General features: G+C 46.2%; 3 protein-coding genes across 3 annotated transcripts in view; 2 read left to right on the top strand and 1 right to left on the bottom strand.

Moving 5' to 3' along the window:
* T265_06144 (hypothetical protein) overlaps positions 1-755 on the top strand; it is a gene marked incomplete at both ends in the record, with an annotated part of 13499 nt that extends 12744 nt beyond the window's left edge. Inside the window, one exon of the mRNA XM_009171337.1 lies at positions 573-755. Coding sequence (XP_009169601.1) covers positions 573-755 — 183 coding nt within the window. The remainder of the gene's footprint in view (positions 1-572) is intronic.
* Positions 756-7875: 7120 nt separating this feature from the next.
* T265_13958 (hypothetical protein) lies at positions 7876-22914 on the top strand (the record flags this gene model as incomplete). Its single annotated transcript, XM_009171359.1, is given in 11 exon segments — positions 7876-8053; positions 8059-8435; positions 8523-8788; positions 8809-8927; positions 12299-13004; positions 13046-13189; positions 16751-17258; positions 19495-19692; positions 21487-21588; positions 22153-22246; positions 22627-22914. Coding segments are annotated over 11 exon segments (2739 nt in total).
* A 2797-nt stretch (positions 22915-25711) lies between these two features.
* T265_06142 (hypothetical protein) overlaps positions 25712-26425 on the bottom strand; it is a gene marked incomplete at both ends in the record, with an annotated part of 21418 nt that continues 20704 nt past the window's right edge. The window contains one exon of the mRNA XM_009171335.1: positions 25712-25856. Coding sequence (XP_009169599.1) covers positions 25712-25856 — 145 coding nt within the window. The remainder of the gene's footprint in view (positions 25857-26425) is intronic.

Raw genomic sequence — 26425 nt, 5'->3', positions numbered from 1 at the left:
TATAACACTACGTATTTCATCAATTACATAATCGTTTTTTGTTTAAATACGAAAAACTACAAAAACGCGCACTTGTACAATTTCATATAATACAAGCGTGGTCACGTGCTTCGACTCTCTCCTGATTTCGCTCGCACTTGCAGCGGTCACTCGCGAGTCTCATGTACTAACTCTGATACCAAAACATTTCAGACATCTTCGGAATCTATTATATGTGGTAACTGTTCAGAAGAAGACCTCTGGACCAACATGACTGGATTATTGTTTATTCGCCGACCTGGGCTAACGACGAACTATTTTAAAGAGAACAATTGTTAGTAAGTCTGCTCCAACTGATCTCCTTATTTTTGTATGCCCAACCTAGCGTCATCATTTTCATTTCTTTGCCACACACTCCTGGTAAACTATTGGGTAGGGTAGCCAGACCGCTACAAGCCAAACCTTGTTCAAACAGGATATAACCAAGAATTAGTTCTTCTTGGAGGCGAAGATATTTGGAAGATGTTAACTTATTGGGTAGCCAGACCGCTACAAGCCAAACCTTGTTCAAACAGGATATAACCAAGAATTAGTTCTTCTTGGAGGCGAAGATATTTCAATTGGAAGATGTTAAGCACCACGAGGTGCGCTCCATGGTCCCAGGATTTGAGGCCAGCAACCATTTTCTTAGCAGCTCGCCGGACACGCTCAATGGGGGTCACGTCCTTCGTGGTTCCCGGACCATTCAAGAAGCGGTCTGGCGTTTGTCTCATTGAGTATTTGGATGTCCATCCGATTACTACTATAGAAGGTGCGCCGATCATCCGTGGAACGGTGAATACCCTTCGGGCAGATTTCTCACGGTGCAGTGAGAGGTGCATGTTTCAAGAGAGCATCCGATACGAATCCTCCATCCTTGACTTGGTTTAGGCCGTCCATGAATACAAGTATGTTCGTCAAGCAAGAACGGTTTGGGGGCGATCCCCGTTGAACTGCAGATTTCAACCTGTTGGTGGTAAGGTGATCCAAGATGGCCCGACTCAGATTACGTTACATCACCTTGCACGGTACACCAGTGAGGCTACTGGGCCTGTAGCTCCCGGACAATGGGAGGTAACCAGTTTCGTAGATTAGTGTAACAATCGCTTCTCTCAAAGCAAGATTGAAGGTGGCCTGCGTGGATTGACTAACGAAATACCAGGTGGAAATGGTGCAGCAACTGCCCAAAATGATCAAAAGTTTCACGCAACGAAAGTGTTTGCTTTGAGCTTGAAAATCCACTTAAAATGACCCCGCCGTGTGGTAGCTAGGCCAACGGTGAAAAAACTTAAGGCCTGTGGGGTTTGCCAGTGTAAACGACATTTCCTTCAGGAAACCTGAATGGACTTCGCGTGACCTCAACGCGGTGGTTTGTTTTGTGGTTTGTTTTGTACAGGAGTTTACGAATCTCCCTCTCTGTGAAGACCAAGTTGTTTAGAAGCCGTTCGTAGTTACGCCCTGACAAGATTAGATATGACAAGGTCTCTAAGATAGAATACAGGCCTGCAAAATTCTCTCTGTAGAATTCTGGTAATACGGTTGGCTCACTCGTGGGTTCCTTGTTCCTGTCCCTCAAGGAGAGCACGTTTGGCTTATTCATGCGGCGATGCCCCATGTACCTAAAATCACATTCCTGTATTTTTCGGGCGGAATCTAGTATAGTGGCTTGTTTTTGTATGTTCGATTGGCGTTTTTCGATTTGCAGCTGTTCTGCGTTTTACTAAATATCATTCATCTTCTGTCTCCGTTTTGTCAACCTCCCGAATAACAAAACGCCTGTTACTTCAAGGTAACTTGCGGTCAGTCCGATTGAGTGCTATTTTGGGTGAACATCGTGCCAGCCTCATGAACTATTTGGAAAATGGTCTTGTATATCTATTCCGCTGAAGTTACGATTGATCAAGGAGGATGTGCGCTACTAAGAAGTCTGCACAGCAAAAGTTGCGAGTGCATGTTTTCAGTTCGGGATTTCTGGTCCAGTAGCAGATGAAATCAACGATCAGCCCACAGTGGTCACTATGTCCTGGTGTGTCGTCAATAAACACCTGATCGATTCGGTGGCGACCGAACCCAGGAGGGCTGGTGGTTGACCTTCGTTGTGTCTGGTGGTTGCTACGGTATTTTGAGTTCATATGCTCTGTTTGACGAAGTTGGTCAGCGTCGCTCCAAGATATCTGCTATATCCGAGCCACTGAAGCTCCATCCAGGAAGCCTTGGGAGCGTAAAAACACCTAACAGCAAGGTATGAGTGAAGTGGTACCTGGAAGAGGGTTGCTCGAGGTTTTTATCAAGAATTGCCCGACTTCAATGAGAATTGAGGGGCGATGGTAGACCACGCCGAGAAGAAGAGAATCACTCCCAAGCAGCGGGATTTGGACTCACAGTGCATCTCAAACAGTCGCAGGAGTGTTCTTGGAAAGGAACATCGCACCTACAAGCCAAGTTTGATGCTCTGACCGATCGCCTGCAACGGTTAGAGATCAATAGGCATAGACGACGTTCACGACCCATATCGTTATCTCGTGCCCGTCCCTCCTGTGTTCCGATCGCTTTCCGTTGCTTAATCTTCCACTTCATAATGCTTCACCTGATGATTCGCCTCGGGTGCCGCTGTTAGATTTTCCTTAGTCTTTGTGGGGTTGTGAGTGTTCCGACAATTTAGTTTGAGGGGGGTTGAGGTCAAGTGGAATCCAAGTGATGGCTACTCTTCCTGACTTTTTTCCAATTGATTGAAGACGACCAGCATGTGCAGGGTCGCATTTAAACATAAATCGACCCCGCTCTCCCTCCCGCGGTTTGAATCAGCTAGAAAAACAGAATGCCTATCCATCGAGGTTTCCACTTCAGAGACATCTGGTGTGAACCGGGTGTCTGTGGGGGCGATCATAGGCGACTGTTCTAGGCAAACCGTGTGTTAAATAGCACGAAGTTTGATGAAAAGACTAAGACAGTTCGTGGACAAGCATTTCAACACTGATTCCGCTGCCTCCGAAGGTAGGACGCTGAGGGGTCTGTTGCCAGAGATCCTAGCAGATCTAATAGCCGTGCGTCCAGGGCACAGAATAGGCCCTCTGTGGCATAATTTTCTGCTTCCTGACCCGGCAGTTTCGAGGGCTGTTTTTCATTTGCAGATATATTCGCCCCGTGAGAGTCCGGTTTGCACGGGCCTTTTACTTTCGGGGCCATTCTATCCGTAATGAGCGAAAATTTCGACATCGCTGCCTCTATCCGTTCAGTGTCAACTTTTAAATCACTAGATTTGCTGTTGTTCAAGAATTTAGAGGAAATATTCGTCTGTCCGGTTTCCGAGGCATTTTGGTGCAGTTTGATCGACAAGGTGTCTCTGTAGGGTCCTGTGCACTGGGTAGCCGCACAAAAAACATTTCTTTTGGTGGCACTCCCATGGGACGCGCTTTCGCAGAAGACTGCATCTTGAAGTCAGCCAACAGCTCTCCTATTAGGCTAAGTTTATGTGGTTTGACTGCGGTCGCTTTTCTTTGGTTTTTGTGTAGACTCTGAGTCACCCGAGATCAGCGTGAACAAATGTTCAATCGAAGGATTTTCCTGTTCACTACTTCCGTGCCCGTGGATTCGGCTGTCGGGGTCTTTGGCGACGGCTGTGTCCACAATTGTAGAGGCCATGTTTGATGTGATAAGCTGGAGACTAACAGTTCCACATTCCCATTGGCTGTAGGGTTCACTCGGCATTCTCCAATACTGAGATCAACGCTTGTGGTTGATTTTTGGGTAGGCCTCGCCACTTATCTCCACGCATCTGAACAAATGCAGCTCAGGAGTTGTGACCTCGACGTGAGGCGTCTTTATCGTCTCCTGAGAAAATGAACGATGCCAGCTCCGTGTACATTGGATGCTGCGTCCACGCAAAGACTTGCCTCCTCCCGAACAGTGCTGCCTTTGGTGGCAGAGGAGTCTGAAGTGCTTGAGTAGAAGCCATAATCTGGTGTCGCAACCGGTGGAGTCGGCGTGATTTCAGAAGCCTTCGAAAGTTCACTGGCAAGCGCACATTAAACAGAATCACGGATCGATGCACAGAATCGAGTCTCTCGACTGTTTCCTGGGTCGGGTTTGGTATCGTCGTTCAGCGGCTTCCGTTCCCCCAAGAGGGACAAGCAGGAAAATGTGCAGCGCCGTTCTGTAATATCTCAACGCCGGTCGGTTAGTTTGCGGGCGCAAGGCCTCACATAAAAAAGGATGTAAAAGAACATTTTACAAGCCCTAGATGAGGCGCAAAAAATCTTTAGGGTAAGGTTGTTTCAAGCAACAACAAACTGAAATGAGGAAAATTGGTATCTGATAAAGGCATGTGCTTTTAGCTTGAAAAATAACTTAGCACGTCTCAGCCGTGTATTTGTTGGGTCAACCGCCAAAGCCTGTTGACCAAACCTTGTCCAAACGGAGCATAGGTTTAACGTCCTATGTGAAGCGAGGGAGTCCACGCATCCAAAGACGCATCTCATAATTACCGGATTTTAAGTTAAACATCCCAGGTGACCAACTGGACGTGCTCAGTGAGGGTCTCTAACTTGTAGGGAGCATACCAACTGATGCATGATCAGATTGTTACAACATGCACGCAACAGACAACAACACAACGGGAAGGGAGGTACAATCAACGAGGCATGCTTGTTATGTGAAACGTCACCGTAGTTTTGGGAGCCAAATAATTGAGGACACTGGACATGAGGTACGAGTAGCATCAGTAGTATCTTTTGTTACACAATTAGGTTAAATTCGAACGAATTTTTCAGAGGGTTAGAATAAATTCGTCCAAGAGGCGGTTTGGGCTGGGTGAAAATATGTTCGTAGCTGCAAATACAAGCTCGAGTGGGCGACAGGTGACAGTCGAGGGAAGGAAGAGAATAATCGCGGATGTGCCATCAGACTGGATATGGTAGTGCAATGCCATAGTTGTGCTGACATACCTCGGTTTGTGAACAGCCGCGCAACAGTCCTCAAGGTTCTCGCAATAGGAGAGGGGATACGCATTCCTGTGGCAGCTGGATCTGGATTGGAAGAGGAGATTGACACAGGTATAACCGCGCCAGTGTGCAGTCACGGGTACTTTTGATTCAGGTGGAGGACTACGCGGGTGTAGACAGGGAACCAGCCGGATGGAATGAATGTCGGTTTTACGGGGTGGTTGGTGCAACTATAGCCGAAGCTTGGAGCTTAAGAAAAGGGGAGAATGAGGAAGGAAAGTGAACAGAACGAGAGCGGTACCATTCTGAGAGATGAAACCGTTTCGAATAGAATACTAAAAGGGAATGACAGAAAGCCGAATGAATCCACAAAAACGTGGATGTTTTTCGGCTGACCTAGCAACCAAGGGCTAGTGGATGTTGACGAGGCATTCTGAGGACATAAAACATCATTCTTAGTGGGCTTCTGCTCGGCATTTATACAGTACCTCCAGATAGCGATGCATCATCGCTAGTAAGAGTTGGGTCTCGTTTATTAACTGAGAGTCACCCGGCCAGAAGACGCGAGGCGTGTGTGTGTGTGCTTTGGAATGATAACGACTTAATTTCCGAGGTGAGGAGCAGGGAGGCCATCCGTTGGACTAGTTAGAACGGGCGCATACAGGGTGGGATTACATGGCGGTAGTTTGGGCTCGGACAAAGACTCCAATTATGTTGTCTCCGTTGTGCAAATAGGGTTACTGCGAACAGGGGTGGTAGACAAATAACGCGTTTGGGTAATCGGTTCCGGGTTAATGGATTAGTACAGTGGTTTGACCGGAATTTGATACATTAAACAAACAGGGAGTTGTATGGGTCCGGAACACTGAGTCATTGCGCTCAGGTGTGATAAACGAATAGTTCACGGCAAAACTAGCGCTAGGTATGGCTGTCGGTAATATGCAAGTAAAGGAGAATTTATATTTTATACGTGCGTGATCGCTTCAGAAATAAAGATGGACGAATGTGCATGTTACGTTTGGATATTTAAATGGAGTAAGGGTGGTGAAACCCATCTAAGATGAAAGTGGTAACGCCTTACCCGTCTATGGTATCCATGAGCACTAGAGTGCACCCTATGTTACCCCATGCATATTTTTTAAATCAAACGAAAGTACAGTTGTCATTCGCTTGTATTCTTCGGTGTTGCCAGATAAGTGATAACCAGGACTGGTGTAAGCCAGCTATAGACAAACAACAACGGTACCCTCTTATGGATTTCCTGAATTACATGCCGCGCTCAGAGCCACGGACAACGGGCGGTGCACCCATGCTACTGGAGGAACGGCGAGTATACGAACCCACCAAGGTGCAACGCAACAGGATGAACTTCCCTGCAGGACGTACCCATCCGCCATATGAGGGCTTCCTCCGTCGTGCATGCTACCAGGTCTGCAGGGTGACAAGCGGTCACTATTGCGGTCTGTGTAATAACACATAACTCCAGCCGCCAGATAATTTACCCGGCCGAGGGGAAGGCTAAGCTAATAAAACAACTCGGTCATTTTGAGCAAGCAAGCAACAAACAGCCACTGGTAGAGGCCAGCCGCGGAGGCACATGAAATGACAGCAAATTTCGGGCCACGGAAGCAGAGTGATGTTCAGAGACTGCGTATTGCGGCTAACTGACGACACAACATTATGGTGAACCAGCGTGTCAAGTAGAGGCGCCCCACAATATCACATGCGCGTGTGAATGATTGGGTAATGGAACCAAACGAGTATTTCATTAGTTGCTCACCTTCAGACGCAATATCTCATGTGCGTGCACTGCGCGTGATCAGAGGATGCGGAATGGCTCTCAACGGCGAAGAAATAAGATATCATTTTGGTTAAAATTAGTTGAATCTAGTCAAAGAAGTACACCAGATACTGTACAGAGCTGACAGAGTTGTTCAAGGATGAGACCAAGCCTCCCCGGATGGCTAGGCCAGAGAGCTTAAGACTGAAGATGGTAAATATAACGAGGTCAGTGAAAATGGCATGAAACAATTACGATACAGGTGCTAGACACTGCAACACAGCTACGCTTTGGAGGGTAGGTGCAGATGCAGTGGCAAGAAGTGAAGGTCTACATAAGAGATCAATAAAATGGTGATTTATGGACAAGAACACTTGGAGGGGTAGTTATATCACTTGCATATTAACGACGGGGAGCTTAGGCTGGTGCACGCACGGGCCGGGAACAAGTACTAGGAAAGTTAGTTTGGGAGTGCAAATAGGAAGTGCCTTGGGCTCATTTCAGAAAATGCCCAGTGTAAGCTGTGGCGCGAAAAGATACTCGGCTTCCTCAATGGAAAGGTGAGCACCAAATGTATTTTGAAAGCCTACAAAAGGGGATAAAGTAAGGATGTGATATGATGGGCCGTAGCACAGCATGTTTAAAGGGGGAGAATAATTAAAGCAAACTGCAAAATAGCTTTTGATTTGAATGATTTTTAGTTTAGGCACACATGCAACGAAACGCAACATTTTGCCGTAAAACGTTTTATGCCAACCACAGAGGTTCAGCANGGGAGAATAATTAAAGCAAACTGCAAAATAGCTTTTGATTTGAATGATTTTTAGTTTAGGCACACATGCAACGAAACGCAACATTTTGCCGTAAAACAGAGGTTCAGCAGATAAAAGCATTATGAAACTCAAAGGCATTTTACAGGGTCCCACATGTCCCGCTGCTCTACAAACTCGAGTCTTACGGGATTACAAGAGAACTATTACCCTGGCTTAAGGCGCTCCTATCATACAGAACATTCCCAGTGAAAGTGGACTCGACCGACTCCGCTTCACGCCGGTCTCTATTGGAGTTCCGCAAGACCCCGTCCTGGGACAATTGCTGATTTTTTGTCTACGGCAACGACCTTCCAGATCTTTTTGCATGCCCATGCATACTTTTTGCGGACGACTTGAAATCCTGGAATTCAAATGGCAGTGCCATCCAAATGGATGTAGACGCTGCAAAGCCGAGGTCGTTGGACTGGCCTCTTCCCCAAATGACGAAAAGTGCGTCCATACATCATTTGGAGAAGACTCAGCGAATGCCTTTGTTATGCGTGGTGAGAAAGGACCAGAAAACATCATGAGGATAGATGCCTAAAAGGGTTTGAGCATCTGGGTCTCCACTCAAAATTGTCCTTCTCACTGCACCATGAGAAATCGGCCCAAAAAGCATCCGCCATTTTACGGATGATCCGACGAACCTTCTCCCGTACCACTCGGATGGACTTCCAAATACTCTATGGGGCTTACGTCAGACCGTTCTTGGAGTACCCCAACCAAGTTGTCTACTCAGAACGCATGAAAGACGCCACCCTCAATGAGCGTGTCCAGCGAGCCGCTACGAGAATGGCTGCCGGTCTCAAATCCTTGGACTACGAAAAGCGTCTCGTGACGCTTGATCTAGCGTACCGTCGCCTCCGAGGAGACAATTCTCACCCTGTTTAAACAAAGCGTGGTAAACAGGGTTTTCAACGTTGACCCAGGTAACACACGGCGGGGATATAGTAAGAAGTTTTCCAAGCTCAGGACGCACAAATTCATGAGACAAAATTTTTCCCCATTTCGGGCGCTGCGTGGAAGGACCTTCCTCCGACGGTTGTCCATGCTCCATCTAGAACCCAGTTCAAAGCCCAACAAGACATTTATTTATGCGAACCCCCCACTGAGAACATAAACAGCAGTGCTACACCCTTTTTTCACTTGTGCCCTTCGGTGATCGACAGCCACTTACCGACAAGAACAAAACCGACCAGGGAAACTTGGCTAAAAGCCTCGATCCTGTGTATCAATCCGTGAATCCGTGAATCTCCAGCCAAGCACAGACAGCGTCACCCGGACCCCATCCTGGAAGTCGCACAACACCAACAACACCCAAACTCTTCGTGATCTCTTTGACGCTTTTGTGCCATGTCATGTGCTGTGCACGTTGCGGTTTGCGCCAATAATAATAATACTCGTCTCGGTAGACAGTGTTCGATCCTGTGTATCAGTCCATGAATGCGTGAATCCGTGAAACTTTGATAACTTTCCTTCTTCACCAAGGCAGAAAACCTCCGAACTCTGCTTTGCAACGACTACAGTGACACTTTGTACAGTTATTCATCCTTCGACCCTTATTGTGCACTTACCCAACATCTTGGTAGACAAGGTGCTTTAAATATATTCCTGGATCAATTAAACCGTTCGTGGCGCGACATTTGGATATATCGCGGTTTGAATTTCGGCGGCCGGTTTGGCATATGGGCGTACCTGGGTCAGTATACTTTTGAAGCTTCCATAAGTGAGGACAGCAGAAGTGAGTGAACCAATTACGTGCATCGGATTCTGTAACCGAATGGGGTTTATTTTTTGGAATGAATAAAAGTCCCACGACGTGTTATGCACGACACGGAAGCGCAAGTCTACAACCGTTCTCCGAAGTTAGGGTTTCGTAGAAATCTAGTTGAATAGAAGACAGAACCCGTAGCCCAGTGAGAAAGGCTGTGTGCCAGTGCTTGTACTACCCTACACACCGTTGAGCTGTGAAGCTTATTCTCAGGTTGCAATGCGAATCCTGCTAATGGGTTATTTTGAGGGTTGTTCTTTCCGGGGTCAATTATTTCTTTCCCTCCTATCCTTCAAATGCTATTGAGCGCGCGGTTTTGTTGCTCGCTTCTGCATTGTTCAGTGTTGAACCGAAACTCAATTAGTTTTCTGCGTGCTTTGGGTCTTAACATAGCTGATTCCAAAAATTGGGATTGCTTCATTTTCGTGTATAAAACTTGAAGCCTTCGCGTCCAGGTTTGGCACACTGATGGCCGATTGCTGAGTATCCTAACCCACCACTTTCGAATAACAAGGTACAGTTGGGAAATGGTTTCTTGTGGTTTCACCACGACATCGGATACCTCAACGACGTTCCCATTTTCTGCCTCGGCGAGTGTTGGCGGCACTTACTCTTGCACCACCACGAAGGTCACTTCGGGATATGAACATCATCTTGATGTAAGGTGCGGTCACCGAGACCGCCCATCGTCCTTTGAGGGCTTCACGCTACTTAAGCTCAACATACAACGACAGCAAAGTTTGAGATGGATAGCTCGATTAAGAAACGTAACGACCCTGTAGAGTCCTATAACTACAGCTACAAACGGAGGACTTCTCAACACTCAGTTCTGGACTAAAAGCCTTCGTTTGGTATTTCTGAGTGCTCCGTTCCTCATTGGCCTTTCGCCAGAAAGTTTTCGGGATAAAGGTGCTTGCTATGACAGATTAATATTAGGAATTAATGGTATATTTCACAATCGTCCCAACCTAATGGACTTCGGTTTTTGCATGGGTTACAGGGCTAGGGGACACCCTTTACTGGAGTGCTCCTGCAATACAAGCCTCGAGGTAGAGGTGGATGTTGTCCAATATTTGAATAGTTGGTTATGAGTTAGAAAAGGCATAGTGGCAGAGTTCCAAGGACGGAGTGTTCCTGAAAGGAAGGTGGGAGAAAAGCACTTCTTTGTAATTATGATCTCACGATACCAAAAGTGCGGGTATTGTTTTAAGCCTCAGCTGAAGATTCTGCCTGTTTCGGTTCCCATGACTAAGTGGATCGCACACTGAATGCCATTAAGATACTTTTGCCGGGGATTTACATTAACNATACCTCTGACAGCGATGTTACATTAACGTCGTGTAGGGTCTAGTTCCGCAACACAACGAGTCGTCAAGCAGGGTTTAGTGGGTGTCGAAGGGGTGATCGATTACTTTTGGCCGTAGGTGTCCGCATTGATCAAGCGATTGTTCAGTTGCTGAACGAACGTAGTTGAACCAGGTATTTTTGCTCGGTCATGTGCTTCATGTTGAAATGGATTGCCGCATCTCACTCAGGTGGGACTTATTCCACGGGGACAGCAACTCACGAAAATCTTAGTTTAGTCATGTTGTCCCTTGCTGTCTTTAAAGATTACTAACATTCTCGTTGACATTGCAAGGCCGACTCTCGGTGCCGTTGCATCCTCCCACTGACCCTCAGCACTCAATCCTCATCTACCCAACACTTATCTACTTTGTGGAGTATTATTCACCCCCTACTCTTAAATTATTATCACTCTAATACTTACAACTCGAACCCAACCATACCTTTCCTTGTTGAAAAACGGAACTCAGCTCATACCATTGTTTTGGTGTCTGACTAGTAGGTCATCAATGAATTTGAACTGGTTAGCCACGAAACTGTTGACACTGGTGGTCTATCTGTAAGCCACTCTCCGGGTCCGGGTGGTTTTGACTGGATGAGCAGAGTACCATATACTACGAACCAGATGTACTTTCCCCATCTCGCCTTATACCGCGCGAGATGGGTCAGTGGTTGGAGCGCGACCAGATAGAAGACTTCTCAGGGTGGCCACTTTGGTGCAACCACCATTTATCTTGTCTTACGTTCATCGGTCCAGTTTTTTGGGTAGCGTACGTAAACCTCTCTCTTATGATTGGAGTCCGGTACCACTGCAAGACTTGGCTTTCTTGTGGTAATCGTGTTAATACTGATGCTGATGTCCCGGGAGTCTCCTAATGTGGCCCTTCGGTTCTTAGAAAGGCAAACGGCGAGATGGCCCAAATGGTTAGAGCGAGAATTTACCGACCGGTAGGTTCGTGTTTCGAACCTGATCCCTGCCTCTCGACTTCCTCTGTCTATGCTTGGGAAGCCTGACAGTATCCCAGCCCTCGTGCAACCTTCGGGTGGCCTGGCAGTTAGGCACCGGAGGGATTCTACAGCTGAACGATTTTCCAGAAAACGCAGCTCAGTATCATCCGATTTCGGAGTGTGAGTACTCCACTACTGAGTAGTGAATCGGGCTTCTACTCGCGATGGTAATAATACTGGGTCTCGGGAGCAGGTGTGCATTGGTTCGAGTCCCTCTTGTTTGTTTGTGGTGTTGATCCACTCCTCCGATTCGCCCACAGAAGTCCGTGGTTCGCCCAGGGCACATTTGTGCACAAACGCGCTGTCAACGATCTTAGTATACCTGACAAGCTGTACCTCAAAGGTCTGTTTTTACTCTGTCCATTTTGAAGCGTGATGCTGCCTCAGATCTCACCGAAGCGATGAGTAGGAAAGCATCGTTATGGTGACTTCGTATCAGCGGTTTTGATGATGCCTTGTTTTTCGTTAAACCATTTTCATGCTACCTTTTTATTTTCTTATCCTTGACTCAATCGTCGTCAAGTCACTTTGTTCAACTAAATGGGAGCGGCAAGCGACTCCACACGCCTGACACTCTCTTAAGCATTTTATCAACATCTTCATTGCCTGCGTTCCAGCTTATCAGATATGAAAAGAAGCAAACGCTCTCTGTCTGCGCAATCTCCTTCGTCATCCACACCAGCCTATGCTCGTCACGGGGTTGAACTCTCCCCCTTCCAGGACTCAGACACGGACACGGACCACTCAGGCTTCCAAATTTCCCCTTTATTATCCAAACAGAAGCTGTTCTCTGCACCATTTTCCGCACTCGAGGTGGATACAAATCACCCCAGTAGGGGCAGTGGTTTTCAAGACAGTCTGCATACGAACGGGAGTCACGGGACTCCATCTCCAGATGGTCATACGTTTGGAGTAGATTTATCCGACCGATCCATTGGGCGGGGCTACCTGAGTGATCATCTGCAACATAGCTTGTCTTATGCTCGCCGAATGGAACAACGAGCTCTGCATCTCTCTACCAGACTAAGCCAGTCAGCCAACCTATCCATGAGTCCCCGCTTGTTGTTCTCACCTGATACAAATAATGTGACCGATTCTGTCTCAGACCAACGTCGAAGATTGTCCCTTGTGGACGATTTTCACATGCATTCCTATCTCAGCATCAGTCAACAGACTGCATCAACAGTGGAACGTTATGCCAAACTAGCAGATGTTTGTCCTGATCTGCTGAATCGACCGACCATGAACCGCTTCATGACTCCTTTTGTCCCTGGAGAGGTTTCTGGTGAAGAACGCCCAATTACTATCGATCCTGTGTTCAACTGTAACAAGTGAGTTCCCTTCAGGCTAGGATGACCTGTGATTTGTTCAGTCTTGCAGGTTCATTTTCCAACATCAGTGATATTTCCCGTACGCGTTTGGCTGTATTATACAAAGCAAGGCATCGTCTCAGTGGAGTCTTGTACTGTTTAAAGCGATCCCGTTGTGAATTCGAAGTTGAAAGACCATTCGGTGGGTGAGTGAAGACTTGTTTATGTTTTCTGAATCTGATTTATACTTGCTTTCACTTTCCGATGCCACTTGGTGCTGGTAATTTTGGGACAGTCTGGGGGCAGATTATTAACTTATCGCCTTCGGGCACAATCCTGACAATCAGTGTTTTCATGAAATCATATTTTGTAGAGCTTATAAGGTGGAACTGTGGAACCATTGTTTTTTAATTTTGCATCTCGGAGGTGCGTCTTCTAATATGATATTGGAAGACGTAACATTTCCATATCATTGTGTTAAGTGTCACTTCAGTCATCAAGAGAGTTTTGTCAGGTATCGGTTCAAGTGTGGATACACCTTATTGATCGCGGCATATGGATTTTTGACGAGTAGTTTAGTTGACTAGTTTTAATTTCTACTGACGTTGACAACTCATCCTGCTACCACGTTAAATGAAAGGAAAGTTTCGTTTTACATCTAAGAAACTACTTCTTGAATTAAGTTGGGTAAGCTTCAACCATGTTTCCGATTGTGACAGTCCGCCGCTGGGCATGCAATAATCGCAATCAGTTACAGCTTCCCTGAACCGCTTAGTGACCAAGTTGCTCCATATCGATTTCGCCTCAGTGAGCAATGGTTTCAGTTACACAACCAATACATGGGTTGCGGTCAGGTCAGTCACTGATACAGTTGTGACGTCATTTCAGACCGGAGAAGTATGATGTTTGAAACAGTGGCAAGTCATCCAGGTGTCACGGCCGAACTCAAACCACGGGCCAGCTGTTTCCAGTTTTTGCCTCAACACCATTCTATCACAACAGGTACACCTAGTCGGTCGATTGAGTACGTACTTTTATCGAAGATACGTAGATGATATTATGCCAGTTTCAAACGGTTCCGAAATGGATGCCCTCCTGACCAGCTTCAACCGAGTACTTCCCTCTATTCAGTTCACTTATGAAACTGATAGTGACAGCGCTTTCCACTCCTTGGACGTTAAGTTGGACTTTCCACGGATTTAGTTCAGAGGTCTGTTTACAGAAGGCCCAATTGGACGATATAGTACACGAACTTCCTTAGCTTCGTAACACTAAAGCGGGAACGAACCCTGATTCACACTGACGAATCGACCTAGGCGTATTTGCTGTGCTGATACAATGAACTCTGAACTGCAGCACATTGCTAACACACTCCGAGTCAATGATTACCCAGAAAGATTTATAACCAAGGATATAACTGATCCTCCTATCCAACCACCTATTACGACCGTTGGAAGGAAGCCAGTATACTCGAGTTTACCGTATAAAGGCGATCTGTTGGCGAACATAGTCAACTGCCGCCTGTTTCAATCCCCACAACGCACGCTTCCGGCTGGAACTCTGGTCTGAGTCTATATTCAACCCCTTGCTCAACTTAAATCTTAGAGTCAAGACGCCAGTCCTCACTCATATTACGGTTGTGTATTCTTTCTCCTGTTGTTCAGCGCACGACATAGCAACCTTCTAAAATAATACGTAAGCATATCTGCAAGGCTCGGGGGCGTTTGCTAACTTGAGACATTTATGGCGTCAGAATGGTTTATCCCTGAATCTGAAGGGACGTGTGTATCAAGCTACAGTACGGGCTGTCTTGTTGTATTGCTGTGAGACTTGGCCTATTCGAGCAGCGGAACTGAGACGTTTTCAGGTGTTCGACACTCGTTGTCTCAGAACCATACCTCGTGTGGGTTGGTGTCGGCGAATCCGTAATGAGGCAGTTAGAAAGCACGTTTTCGGTTGTGTAACGGGTACTTCCATAGAATAATGTGTCCAGCACCAGAAGCTGCGTTGGTTGGGACATGTGTTACGTATGCCGAACCATCGTTTGCCGAAGAGAGTGCTGTTTTCCATGCCCAATTCAGAGTGGCGTAAACAGAGAGGTGGCCAACCCTTGACTTGGCAGAGGAGTATGAAGGAGATCACGAAACGCTTGGGTGCTGTCGGTGCTACTCGCCTTCCAGGATGGGGACCGCGTGATCCTCACTGTGCCTGGTTGGAGACACTACAAGATATGGCTGCCAACCGATGTCAGTGGCGTTCTTGTTGTCAGTTTCTGTCCAGATTGCCTGAGTGAATGTCTGGAGGTGTAGGCACCTCGGAATGATTGTGTTAAGCTAGCACTAAGTCCCTCCCCCATCCACCTTTATTCTTTTCTTTACAATAAGGCTTTCAAATAAGTCATGGTTGTACGGCAGTGAAGCATCGGTGTTGAACACTGATGTCATGCTGTCGATGATGAAGCATATCTCTTTCCAGAAAAACATACTCAACAGTTCAGCCCAAAGCTCAGTAGCGTCCCACCTTATTGATACCGGGCACGTAGTCAACCCGAATGAGTCGTTCCATGTCGCTTACCGTGTACCCAATGGACCGTCAGTGTTAATCTAATGGCGGTGCTTGACTACAGCCGAGGCAATCTTCATACGTCTGCGAAGCCTTTTAATGCGCTGTCAAAAACGCTGAGTCTGCCTTGGTCATATGACACAAATCAACCTACCAAGTTATTCAACGGCCCTCTAGACTCACATCATCCAATCAGATGCGACGTGGTGACGCAGGCAACTAATCGATCGTGGCTCCATATTTTTGATTTCATTTTTCACTCCAATTTAAACCATTAGATGTGTACTGAGTTGATGACGAAATACCGAAAACATTAATCTTCGTCACTGTGTTCCTGATCAAACCATGAAAATATTAAACAATAGCGGAAATTGGAGGTGTATTTCGTTCCTCTATCTCAATATCACCATCGTTCCACACACAACTTGTGCTGGCCTTTCAATCTACTGACTTGAGGTACTCGGAAGAGACTTTGGTATCGTCATTGACCGTAAATCCAATCTAATTGAAGAGTCTAATAGATAAACAAAAGTGTCCCAGGGAGTTTCCAGTGCTTTGGAATCACTTGAATGCAGACAACCGGACTTTTAGGAGGCTGCCTGTACATGGCCAAAAGCGAGTGTACTTGATGTATAGTGCGCTGTCACACCCCCGGCTCAGTGTCTTCAGTACTTGTGAATACACCATGCGAACCATCTGGTCGGATCGACGAGAACCTACTGGACATGTAACGTCAGTGGTATTTAGGTCAGCTGTTTTACAGAGAAATCGAGACCAATTACAAAGAGCATTTCGACGGTGACAATCTCTTGTAGAGACAAAAGTGCTGTAGACTAAGATTTGCCTCACAATTTTCCTGGGCAGACTGTCCAACTCTCATTGACGAGTCGCTTCCTTCGGAAAAATCGCGTCTCCCACTGTTAAATCACCAAAGCACACCAAAAGCCTTGTCCAGAGTTTCGTTAGGAATTCAATTTTTTGAACAATTTTCACATCGCTAGGCTGCGGATCATTTCCTGAACTCAAAGCTCCTACCCGAATAATTTTATACCAACCGTCGAACAACCATCCTGGTGAATGTCTGCTTTTTCTACACATTTTAATGCCACTCCTGTGTTCACCTACACCTTGGTTACTTCAAGAGCTAGATATTTTGAGCATGCTCATCGTTCTCAAGCCATAGATCTATTCTGATTTGTCCACAGCTCATCTGGTGAGATGCTCAATGAAGTTCAAGCACTGGCCCTTCTCCAACACCCGAATATTATCCGCTTCTATGGTTCGTGGCATGAAGCCGACTCGATCTACACTCAGCTCGAATTTTGTTTGGGTGGAAGTCTGTTTCACTTTCTTCATCCGGACCGCCAGCTGGATACATCCGAAGCTATCCCTCGGACATTCTCCCCTATGGAGTTAGTAAACGGAAACGCGACATCGAAGGATGCTGCTAGTGAACAGCACCAGCAACCAGACGATTGTAGCACTTCTCCTTCGTCCACAGACGCTGCAAGGAGGACAGGGTTGACCGAAAAGGCCCTACTTGTTTTGGCAGCACACATGCTCGGTGCGCTGTACTATATGCATACCAATTGGTCTATGGTACATGGGGACGTGAAACCCAGCAACATTCTCATCCAACTGGCTCGACCCGAGGCTTATCTGGCCTCGACGAAAGAGTTCATTGAGTTGGAAGCCAAACACCATTGTCACAAGGTCAGCGATTTCCCCCCACGTTTCATTTGCTTTGGTTCTCCAGTTGGGTGTAATGGATACTTCCTACTCTTTTGCTCTCCTTCCTACTTTAACTCGTCGACGAGCTTCTTGATTTACTCGTGACGCCGGAAGTCAGTTTATCTTTGATAATTTTGTGCTCACTCGACCAAGACCATGTCCGTCCCAAACGTTTGTGTTATCGCTGAGGCGGTGGTGGCAAACCCTTGGATAGTGTCTTCGTCATCTTCTCTGGGAGTCAGGCTAATGATTTTTTCCTAAGTGACCCCAAACTATACACGTCTTCCGTGAAAGTAACGATTGTTAAGCCGCAATTTTATACTCTTGCTGTAGAGCTAAATGAAGCTGAACAACCGCGTCCTATAACCTACTTTTGGGTGGTTGTGAGATTCACATTACCCCCGCTCCTGTCCTGATGCAGTTTTCCAGTAAGCACATCAAGGGCAGGGAACCACTGACTCGAGTTTTGCTCATCATCCTTGGCCATGTTAGGGTTTCATTTCCGGCGTTTGAGGCGAGCGTGTTACAAATACCTAGTTGGCTTGGCGTTCAACTGATATTAACTTTTCGTGCATGACCAGATTCAATAACCTGCATCGAAGTATGTAGTAAGATGATTGTGTCGTGGACGATTCGCTTTTATGAGTAACCTCACGTCTGAACTCCTTGATTGACATATGTGTGTTGTTGAGCTCAGCTGTGGTAACTGTTATACAAGTTGTGTCCTTGGAGCAAAGCAAGAAAAATTCCCTAAGTTGGAGTGATAATCAATGGAATCTTGGCGGCGAATCACAGTACTGTCATTTGACGCGGACACCCCGGTACTAATTCCGTTTGATTGGACTGAACTATACCCAAGCTTTTAGTGCGTTTCAGTATCGGAAATCAGTCACTGGTACACCAACATCCATGTTGACTGGTTTGGACATAAAAACATCGTGAGCTTGCAAATAGTGCATTACTGTAATGATAACAGAGCGTAGAATATTCGGATGAAGAGACATGTGCCTTTGAACACGACTCGAACGTGAGTGAGTGATCTACTCTCTGTGCCACCTCGGACATTGGCTTATTTCGCGCAAGTGCACTTCGACCCCAGATTGATTTGCCACACTACTTTTTGGATTAGCAGCGCTCTCAGTGGGCTCCGCTACACCGGGGCGAGATGGCCCAAGTGGTTAGAGCGCGAATTTACTGACCGGAAGGTCTGTGATTCGAATCCGACCTCCGCCACTCGACTTCCCCTGTCTAGGCTTGGGCAACCTGGTAGTATCCCAGCCCTCGTGCTTCCTTCGGGTGGCATTGCAGCTAGGCACCGGAAGGATGCTACAGCTGAACGCTTTTTTCAGTGGGCTCCCCTCATGTAAATCCCACAACAGGTTTGCCAGTAACAGCCTTCAAGTACCCAAAGGGTGCTGATTCGTGTCGCCGTAAGAGTTGTTCCTTTAGGCACTATCGAGTCACGTCAGTTGTAAGCCCACTAGACGGTGTGACGAATCGTGACGGAATTCCGCTGCATGTGTGCGTCGTGGCTCTGCCGTCAGCACTGGTCCAATAAGCCGGAAGTCACATGTTCGAATCCACCCAAGGGCATTTTTTGTTCTTCGTTTGTCCACTGCGTTGCCGTTCACTAAGGTAGCTAGGTCAGTGACGTAGTGTCTACAATCTGTCGCTCGTTTGTCAAAGGGACTTTGTTGTTTGTCTCTTAACTTACGAAGTAAAACGAAACACCGCACTGTTGTCAGTCTTCTAGTAAAAAAGTGACTAACAACACAAACTCCAACACACTAACAACGGGGCCCGTCACTTTGTGAGTGATGGTGTTTTCCCTGCAACGATGTATCTCACATGTCACCGGGTAAAATCAGTCTCTGGGCTCTAAGCGAACCTGGCTTGTGAAGATTCCTATTTCATTGAGAGCGTTATCTGCTGTAGCTTCATGTTGAGCATTGGTCTAAGAAAAGGTGTCGTTTCGTTGAGGATGACGTACTTATTTAGGCTGAAGGTGTTCGCTCTTCGCACGTGAGCAGACAACCGTACGTATAAGCTCGTTGTTCCAAATCGTTGACACGCGTGTCTTACCTGTTCAGCGTCTTTCTGCGTCCAAAGCTGCTTGCCGTTAATTCAAGTATTTGACGTTGCCGTCACCTATTTTTTCGTCACATTTAACTGCTTTAAAGTTGATAATGATAACCACCCCATCTTCATTGTCCCGCAGTTGTTACACGCAGGTGAAACTACGGGAATCCTGTTCAAGCTAGGAGATTTCGGCCGCGCATCCAGAGCTGGCGAAGACAGGGACGGGGAGGATCTAGGTGATGGCCGTTACTTGCCCCGACTGAATGATCCAAGCCCCCCAGCCAGAGCTGCCACTGGTCGTGATATGTACGCCCTGGGAATCACGTTATATGACGCGGTGAGTATTGCACAAAGTGAACCGTTGTACATTCCGCTCTCCGAGCTGAACTAATTCCTAGAAGTAAATCAATCGGTTTCGGACTACTGAATGGTAGCACTGCAACTGTCCTTCACTCATCCCTGATTTTTCCGCAACTATTTCACCCTTGTAGTCACCCCTACCATAAGTATCCTCCGATTCACTGACAACAATAGTCTGATTCATTTCGTAGTGGGTCCACCTTGTTGGTTATTCGGAACAGCTAGTTATCTGCACACACGAACAAGCTTCATCGTTTATGAAAATATACTGCGATATCTCGAATATCGTACCAACTGAAATATGAGGCGTCCTGTGTGCAGCATATTCGATTGAGAACATCATAAATGAGACATTCAGTCGAGTCTCTCGTGAAAACCGAATTGACTTGCAAATAAGTGGATTTGTCGAAACTTCATCCTAATTTTTGTGCTTTCGTGTACATCTCTCAGACGTGTATTATGTGCCATGTAATATCATTCACCCCTGCATTTCAAGTCACTCGGGATTTTTCCAGCTAGGCTAATCATCGCGCTGCTTTTCAGGCCGGATTTCGCAGGTTATGCCTTTCGAGAAATCTCCACGACACTTTGTATTTCAGCCACATCCCCATTGGCAGTGATAACGTAAAGTACTGTTGCTTCAGTGCATCATTATGGTGACACCTGCTCCTAAAGGGGTGGCTTTGTAGTGAACTGGAGGTTTGACAAAACTTTACTGAACCATTAGATGCCTTTAATGTGAGTGTAGCCAAACTGGGAACCGAATGTATCGATACAGCATCTAATAAGAGTGAAGAGTTTAAGAATCTTCAGTTTTTCATGTAACCTTGAACGTTTTTCGGTACCGGGATTGTCAGTTTATTATCTAGTACAGCGCCTTGATGAAAAACACGTAGAAGCTTATTTCTACGGCTTTCGTGTGTTTGAAGCCTGGTCGCCGTGTGGACGTTTCGCAATGAAGGTAGCGGGCATTTCATTTGAAGTGTCTCAATAGGCCTGACTTGATGAATTTTTAGATGGGTTTCCGTTTTTTCGGATCCCAAACAGTTCATCGAAATGTCCATAAGCTTGTGATTCGGAATTGTGAGACCCCCGGCCGATGCATTTGTGCACTCAGTGATTCGCAATTTCCACGCATGTGGTCGAAATCACAGCGTGGATGATCGGGTGTGGGTACAAGAAAAGTGCCCTAAATTTACGGATAAATGGTGTCTTGTTGCTTCAATTTACTTAGATGGATGACAGGACACATGAAGCACGACAAGGTATACCTGATTTACACGAGAGAATTCAATCGTCGTAGGAAAGACAACATAATGAAGAATGCATCAGTTATCTGTTCTGTGGGAGTCTACCGTTGGCACAAGCATTATGCTTACCCTCGTCACATCCAAGTTTTCGGATACCGACATTTCGATCCTCAGGCTGCTTCAGCTATTTATTGACTCCCAGTACTGATAGATTGTTTTGTCAGGACTACAACCCATGAGAACAAATTTACCTATTGATATTTCATCTGCGCTTTTCGGCTATGGGAAACAATAGCACTCTGGAGGGGCAAAATGATAGTGGGATTGGTGAGTAACCGAGAGCCCTACTATGAATTGCGAAAATCATGTGTGAATTCGGATACCCTGGTTCTTCGTCCTTCAAAACGTTTGGTAGCTCTGTTCGCATTTGGTCGCACCAGCACTGGCAATATGGAGACCCTTCGATGGGTCAGGATATTTTCTTGTAGTATTCATGACTTATTTCCTACTTCTATTAATAGGCTGGTGGGCCAATGTCGCCTTCAGTATGGGAACGGCTTCGAGAAACAGACTGCCTCCCAGACCTATCCGTCCTCCCCAATTCCTTAATGTCTGTCGTTAAAGTGAGTCATCCTGTCAACTCTGCGGTTAACTTCGTTTTATGAATAACTGTAAAAGTGTATTGATTTATTTGGTGATCCTTTGGAACCTTGACACAATGACAGTGTACATGCGTTCGTGTCGTACAATCACCACTTCTCAGTGCATTTATTAGTTCTGTTTTATGCCCGAATGATTAGCGAGTATAGGCGTACCGCTGACGGTTTGTCAACTGGATCAACATCTGCCAAAATTCGTATAATTCTTTTGACCGATTCAAATATAAGGAATCAGTCAGACTGGTTTTCCATAAAAATCCAACTATGATTGTAACAGCTAATTAGCAGTGATGCTGCTGTGATAACTCTAGACTCTTTTGACCTGCAAGTCTTGGGTCTGTGAAAAAGGCGATACCACGAGAGAAAATTAGAGAAACACTCGACAACCCGCTATGTTGCATGTGTATTTTTATCCCATATGTATTTGGTGTTATGCACACCGCTCCATATTCCGTCTACTCATCGTTCGCATTTGTTCAATCAAACCGAACATAGGTGACCAAACCCTTGTTTTTTTCTCCTCCGCAGGGCCTTTTACGTCCTTTGGCACAAGATCGACCCACGGCGGCCGAACTTGTCAACTGTCCTTTATTCCGACCTTTCCTCACTGTCAGGGTAGAAGGTAAGTTTACCCTGTGGTTGTAAAGTTTGTGCTGGTGACTGCACCCATTTGATCCTTCAGTAATGATCATTACCTAAAGTGATTTTGCGAACACCGCCCCTTGAACAGGGCATGTAGGTCTCCCGATGAACCAACTCACGCACACTTTCTAGTTGTGTGTTGTAACTCCTGTTCCAGTGTCCTTTCAGTCGGTTGGATTTTCCCGCACGCATGACTCATCCCTGTTTGGTGTATGGGGTGAACCTTTTTGCTACTTCTGGGTTCGGTAGTAAATCTTTAGCCTTCTCATCGTGAACGACGTTCAAGTTATTTGGTACCCATTGATTCTATTATATGCGTATCCAAAATGTCTCCCTTAATTATGTATCCTCTTTTTGCAGATGTGACGCCGCAGTTGTCCGTGGATTCTGACTACCACACAGAATGACGGTTTCTCAGCTGTGCATCCCTAATCTATTCACGCTTTGGCTAGGCTGATGAAAACCGACAAATTTGCGGCCTCGGAGTCCCACATCTGAACAGTCGACGCCTGCTCTTTTCTAACTTGTGCGTACACAAATTCGCTTTTTATTGCTCTCCCATTTTGTGGACACCACTTGTACATGTGTTACCATCCCTAGTATAATCATTACTGCTATTATTTAAAGAGATTATAACACTGATACGAATTTTTATTCTGGTACTTTTCTCGAAAGTTGCCGGTGACGCCGAGTCATGGTATGAGAAAACGTTGAATCTACGCGTTCTTTTGCACCCGTTCGTGTAATCCGTAGAAGCAAACGACTTTACGAGTTCTTATGGGTTAGCTACCGATATCATGTAAATCAAAATTTTTAATAGTTTGCGACTCTAGCGCTGTGTAATGAAATTTTTCCAGATACCTGAACAGACACTTGACATTTGATAGCTTTGATTGAACTGTGTCCAGCAATGTACGTGCGATTCATTAAAGAGGATGTTGAGTTTTAGGACCGACAGCAATAATCGGCATTGAAAGTGATGCTTTGTGTACATAGTCGAGCATGGGCTAGCAAGTTGGAAAGTTTCCTAACTTTCAGCGCTCTTTTTAGCCGCAGGTGGTTACGGGTGTTCACACCCTCTCCCGGCGAAGTTAGCTCACATCAAGAAAAGTACCAGACACAAGTGCCACTCGTATTAAACCCACTCAGTGTGTATTCTTGGCCGTGCGGAGCTTTCAACCCCGGTATAAGAATTGCCAGGTAGGAGTTTATCGACCGCTTCATCGTTTTCACTCAGTACAGGGCTGAGGAAGGACATCTGTGCCAGGTAGAGTGTCCTCTAGCACGTGACGTACATGTCTTAATCAGCGTGAGTAGCTGGTTCATCCCGGATCGTTCCTTTTAAAGCCACCAGGCTTACCTAATCCGATGTTCCCACCAGACCCGACCAATGGTTTGGTGAGACCGGTAGTCAAGCAGGCATTCGTATCTCTGCGCGTAAATGTTAGGTTTTAAATTAGCATGGGGTGCATCATCGCAACGTATACTCTGTCCTTGTGAGTCAAACTAGTGGTGCAGTTGTCGGCAAAGCCTGTCCTGACATTCCCCAATCGTGAAGTGATCACGTCTCCATTCAGCCTGCCGGAACCTATACGACACTGATGTAAATAGATTTGTCTACTACGTGGACAGGCTGGTCTGCCTGCGTGATACTTGGGTTCGAACTTACTATTTTTAGCGGCAAAACTATAGACGCAATTTATGCAGTCAATTGCATCTTTGAAGGATCTGACCCAAGGAGAAAAATATCTGCGTATCCAATATCTGTGAGCCTTAGCATTTCGTTCCGTGGGGGTTTTATTGCCCGTCGAGAAAGTTCAAGCGACATGTGACTAATAGTTGTAGAGGAATGGTGACTCTGGACGTGCTGGGCGCAGAGGACTGCTTGTTGCTGGGGTGAGTTCTTGCGCTCGACGACACGACATGTGTCGCAGAAAGGGGAATCAAATTTTCCGGAAGAGATGCCCGTCACTCAATTCGACAGAAAGCGCAGACAATGAAGTCTGCAATGTGTGTCAGATCTTATAAGCTTAGTAAGGGGTTGTTTTGGTTTGAATCACTGGGCGATATTTTAGACACGGAGCAATTGGCAGTAGGACTAACCGTATTGGATCATGTGATGTGAGGGAATGTGGGTGAGAACCGGTGGACAAAATGCTAGAGGGATTGTTACCTCAGAGGTGCGCTGCTTGAGGAGGGTTTTTTGTTTAAAGTACCCTCCACAAGGCAGTGATGGGGTGTAGGGATTTGTTAAGGTACTCCTACTGTCACTTCTGGCTCGAAAGTCCGACCAACAAGACAGTGGGTAGTAGGGTTTTCTTGGGGTCCTTTTCCAGGACCAATGACTTGGTAGTCTGACCTGGTTGACTACGGAGAACCGACCTATCCCGAGGGTGCAAGGTACAGTTATATACATCCTGATCCTATCGCGCAAAGCAGATGCGTTTGGAACCTCATCCAGCAATTGGTTGGCTTTAGATTCGTTTCGACCCTATTGCATGGTCCGCCGGCGGCCATGGTTGGCCTTGGGCGATCGTAGTTTGCGGTTTTTAGGGTCGACTTTTTCTAACGTCCTCCCATAAATGTGGACAGTCTGGTCTCCAGACTGCCTCATAACTATTCATCGTGGTGCGCGGGTTCGATGCTCACCTTTGACCTCCCTTGCACGGCTACATCGCTTGTAACGAAGCTCTAACTAATGCAACCCACACGGCCGTTGCAGCTCTCAAACCCAACCACCAAATAAAAATGGCAGCTTTCGGTTTGAGGTGTCGATCGAAACATCCCAGGCGATTCCCTACAAGGACGCGTGAAACCTGGACATATTTGTTGTAGTTGATACTGTTGCAAGGTGGGGTGCACAAGGCTGTCACAGATCGCAATTTCCAGATATGTTTTGATGTTTCTTGGGGATAATGAAGCGGCGATACCCGTGCTTCCTAATTTGGATTTGAGTAGATATACTTTATCTGCGAAAGTTTTTCCAAATCTTTACGACCATTCTTCCTCTAATCTCCGAGCGCCACAAGAAGCCCCCACGCGTTAGACTATCACATTACCTTGCATTACTGGTCGACAACTTGTCTAAGTTTCTTGATCCTGGATCGATTCTCGCATATTTGCTGGGTTGCATTTAGTGATTTGTGATGGCTGGAAGTTCTACAGTGTGCAGTACAGTGCATGTTAATACACTTTTATTTCTAGGCATTGGTTCGTATCTTGGTACTGTGCTTTTATTGAGGCTTAGGCAGAATACTCCAGTTTGCTGGTTCGTTTATTTTATACACCTATACTTTTACACTTTTATACAAGGTGGGTACTACGACCATAACAAGTGTTATCAGATCCCCGAAGTGCTCCACAGCACTTAAAACCCATTATTTCGCAGTCAGGTATCTTTCAAAACAAGATCTAAGAAGAAGCTCCCAACAGCTTTTTCTTTCCACTACGGTCCTGCTAGTTTTGCTGGTGTGTCTGGATAGCCTGTTAGTAACCAGGCTGCAACAAAATTAGGTTGGTTATCCGAAGATGACAAACACTGACAAATGTCGGTTTTACCAGAGTGATGCTGATTGTGAGAGTTATGTGCACTTGATGAAAATAAGTAGAATGCAAGAAGGGAATAAGCCCAAAAATGACTCATCATTTGAGTTCCTGAGTGAAGTTCCAGACACGAGGCACGTGTCTTCTCTGCAGTACAGCTGCTACACGTGGTCCGTAGTTGTCCGTGGAGACTTGTGGAGATCGGTTGGCTTTATGTCCTGTGTGTGTGTGTGTGTTTGGGCCGAGTTGCATGCCTGTTTATTGTGTGCAGTGTGAGGATTGCACGGACATGAATGCAACTTCACCTGATGTGGTTGATATTCGTCAGCCTGGTGCGTGACGCAGGTAGTAGCCGTGCAAACAAAATTGGATGTGAAATTGTGGTGTACATGTTTTCGACTAAGGTTGCAAATGGGACAGGAATCGCTACGTGATTTAGGTGTCTGTGACGTGTGATCTCGTGAGTGTCCACTACAAACCTCCCACTAACTATCGAAAATACTATGGTGGATTACTACTGTGCCGCGGCGGTTCGATTCAGTAGATTATAGAATGCTTGTTTGCAATTGCGTGGTGTCCGTCAGAGATGCCCACCCTTTCCATTCCTTTTTAACTT

This window comes from Opisthorchis viverrini (genome assembly GCF_000715545.1).
Source record: "Opisthorchis viverrini unplaced genomic scaffold opera_v5_122, whole genome shotgun sequence".
NCBI lineage: Eukaryota > Metazoa > Platyhelminthes > Trematoda > Opisthorchiida > Opisthorchiidae > Opisthorchis > Opisthorchis viverrini.
The sequence above is the reverse complement of the archived record's forward strand: the minus strand, read 5'-3'. Positions and strand labels throughout refer to the sequence as shown.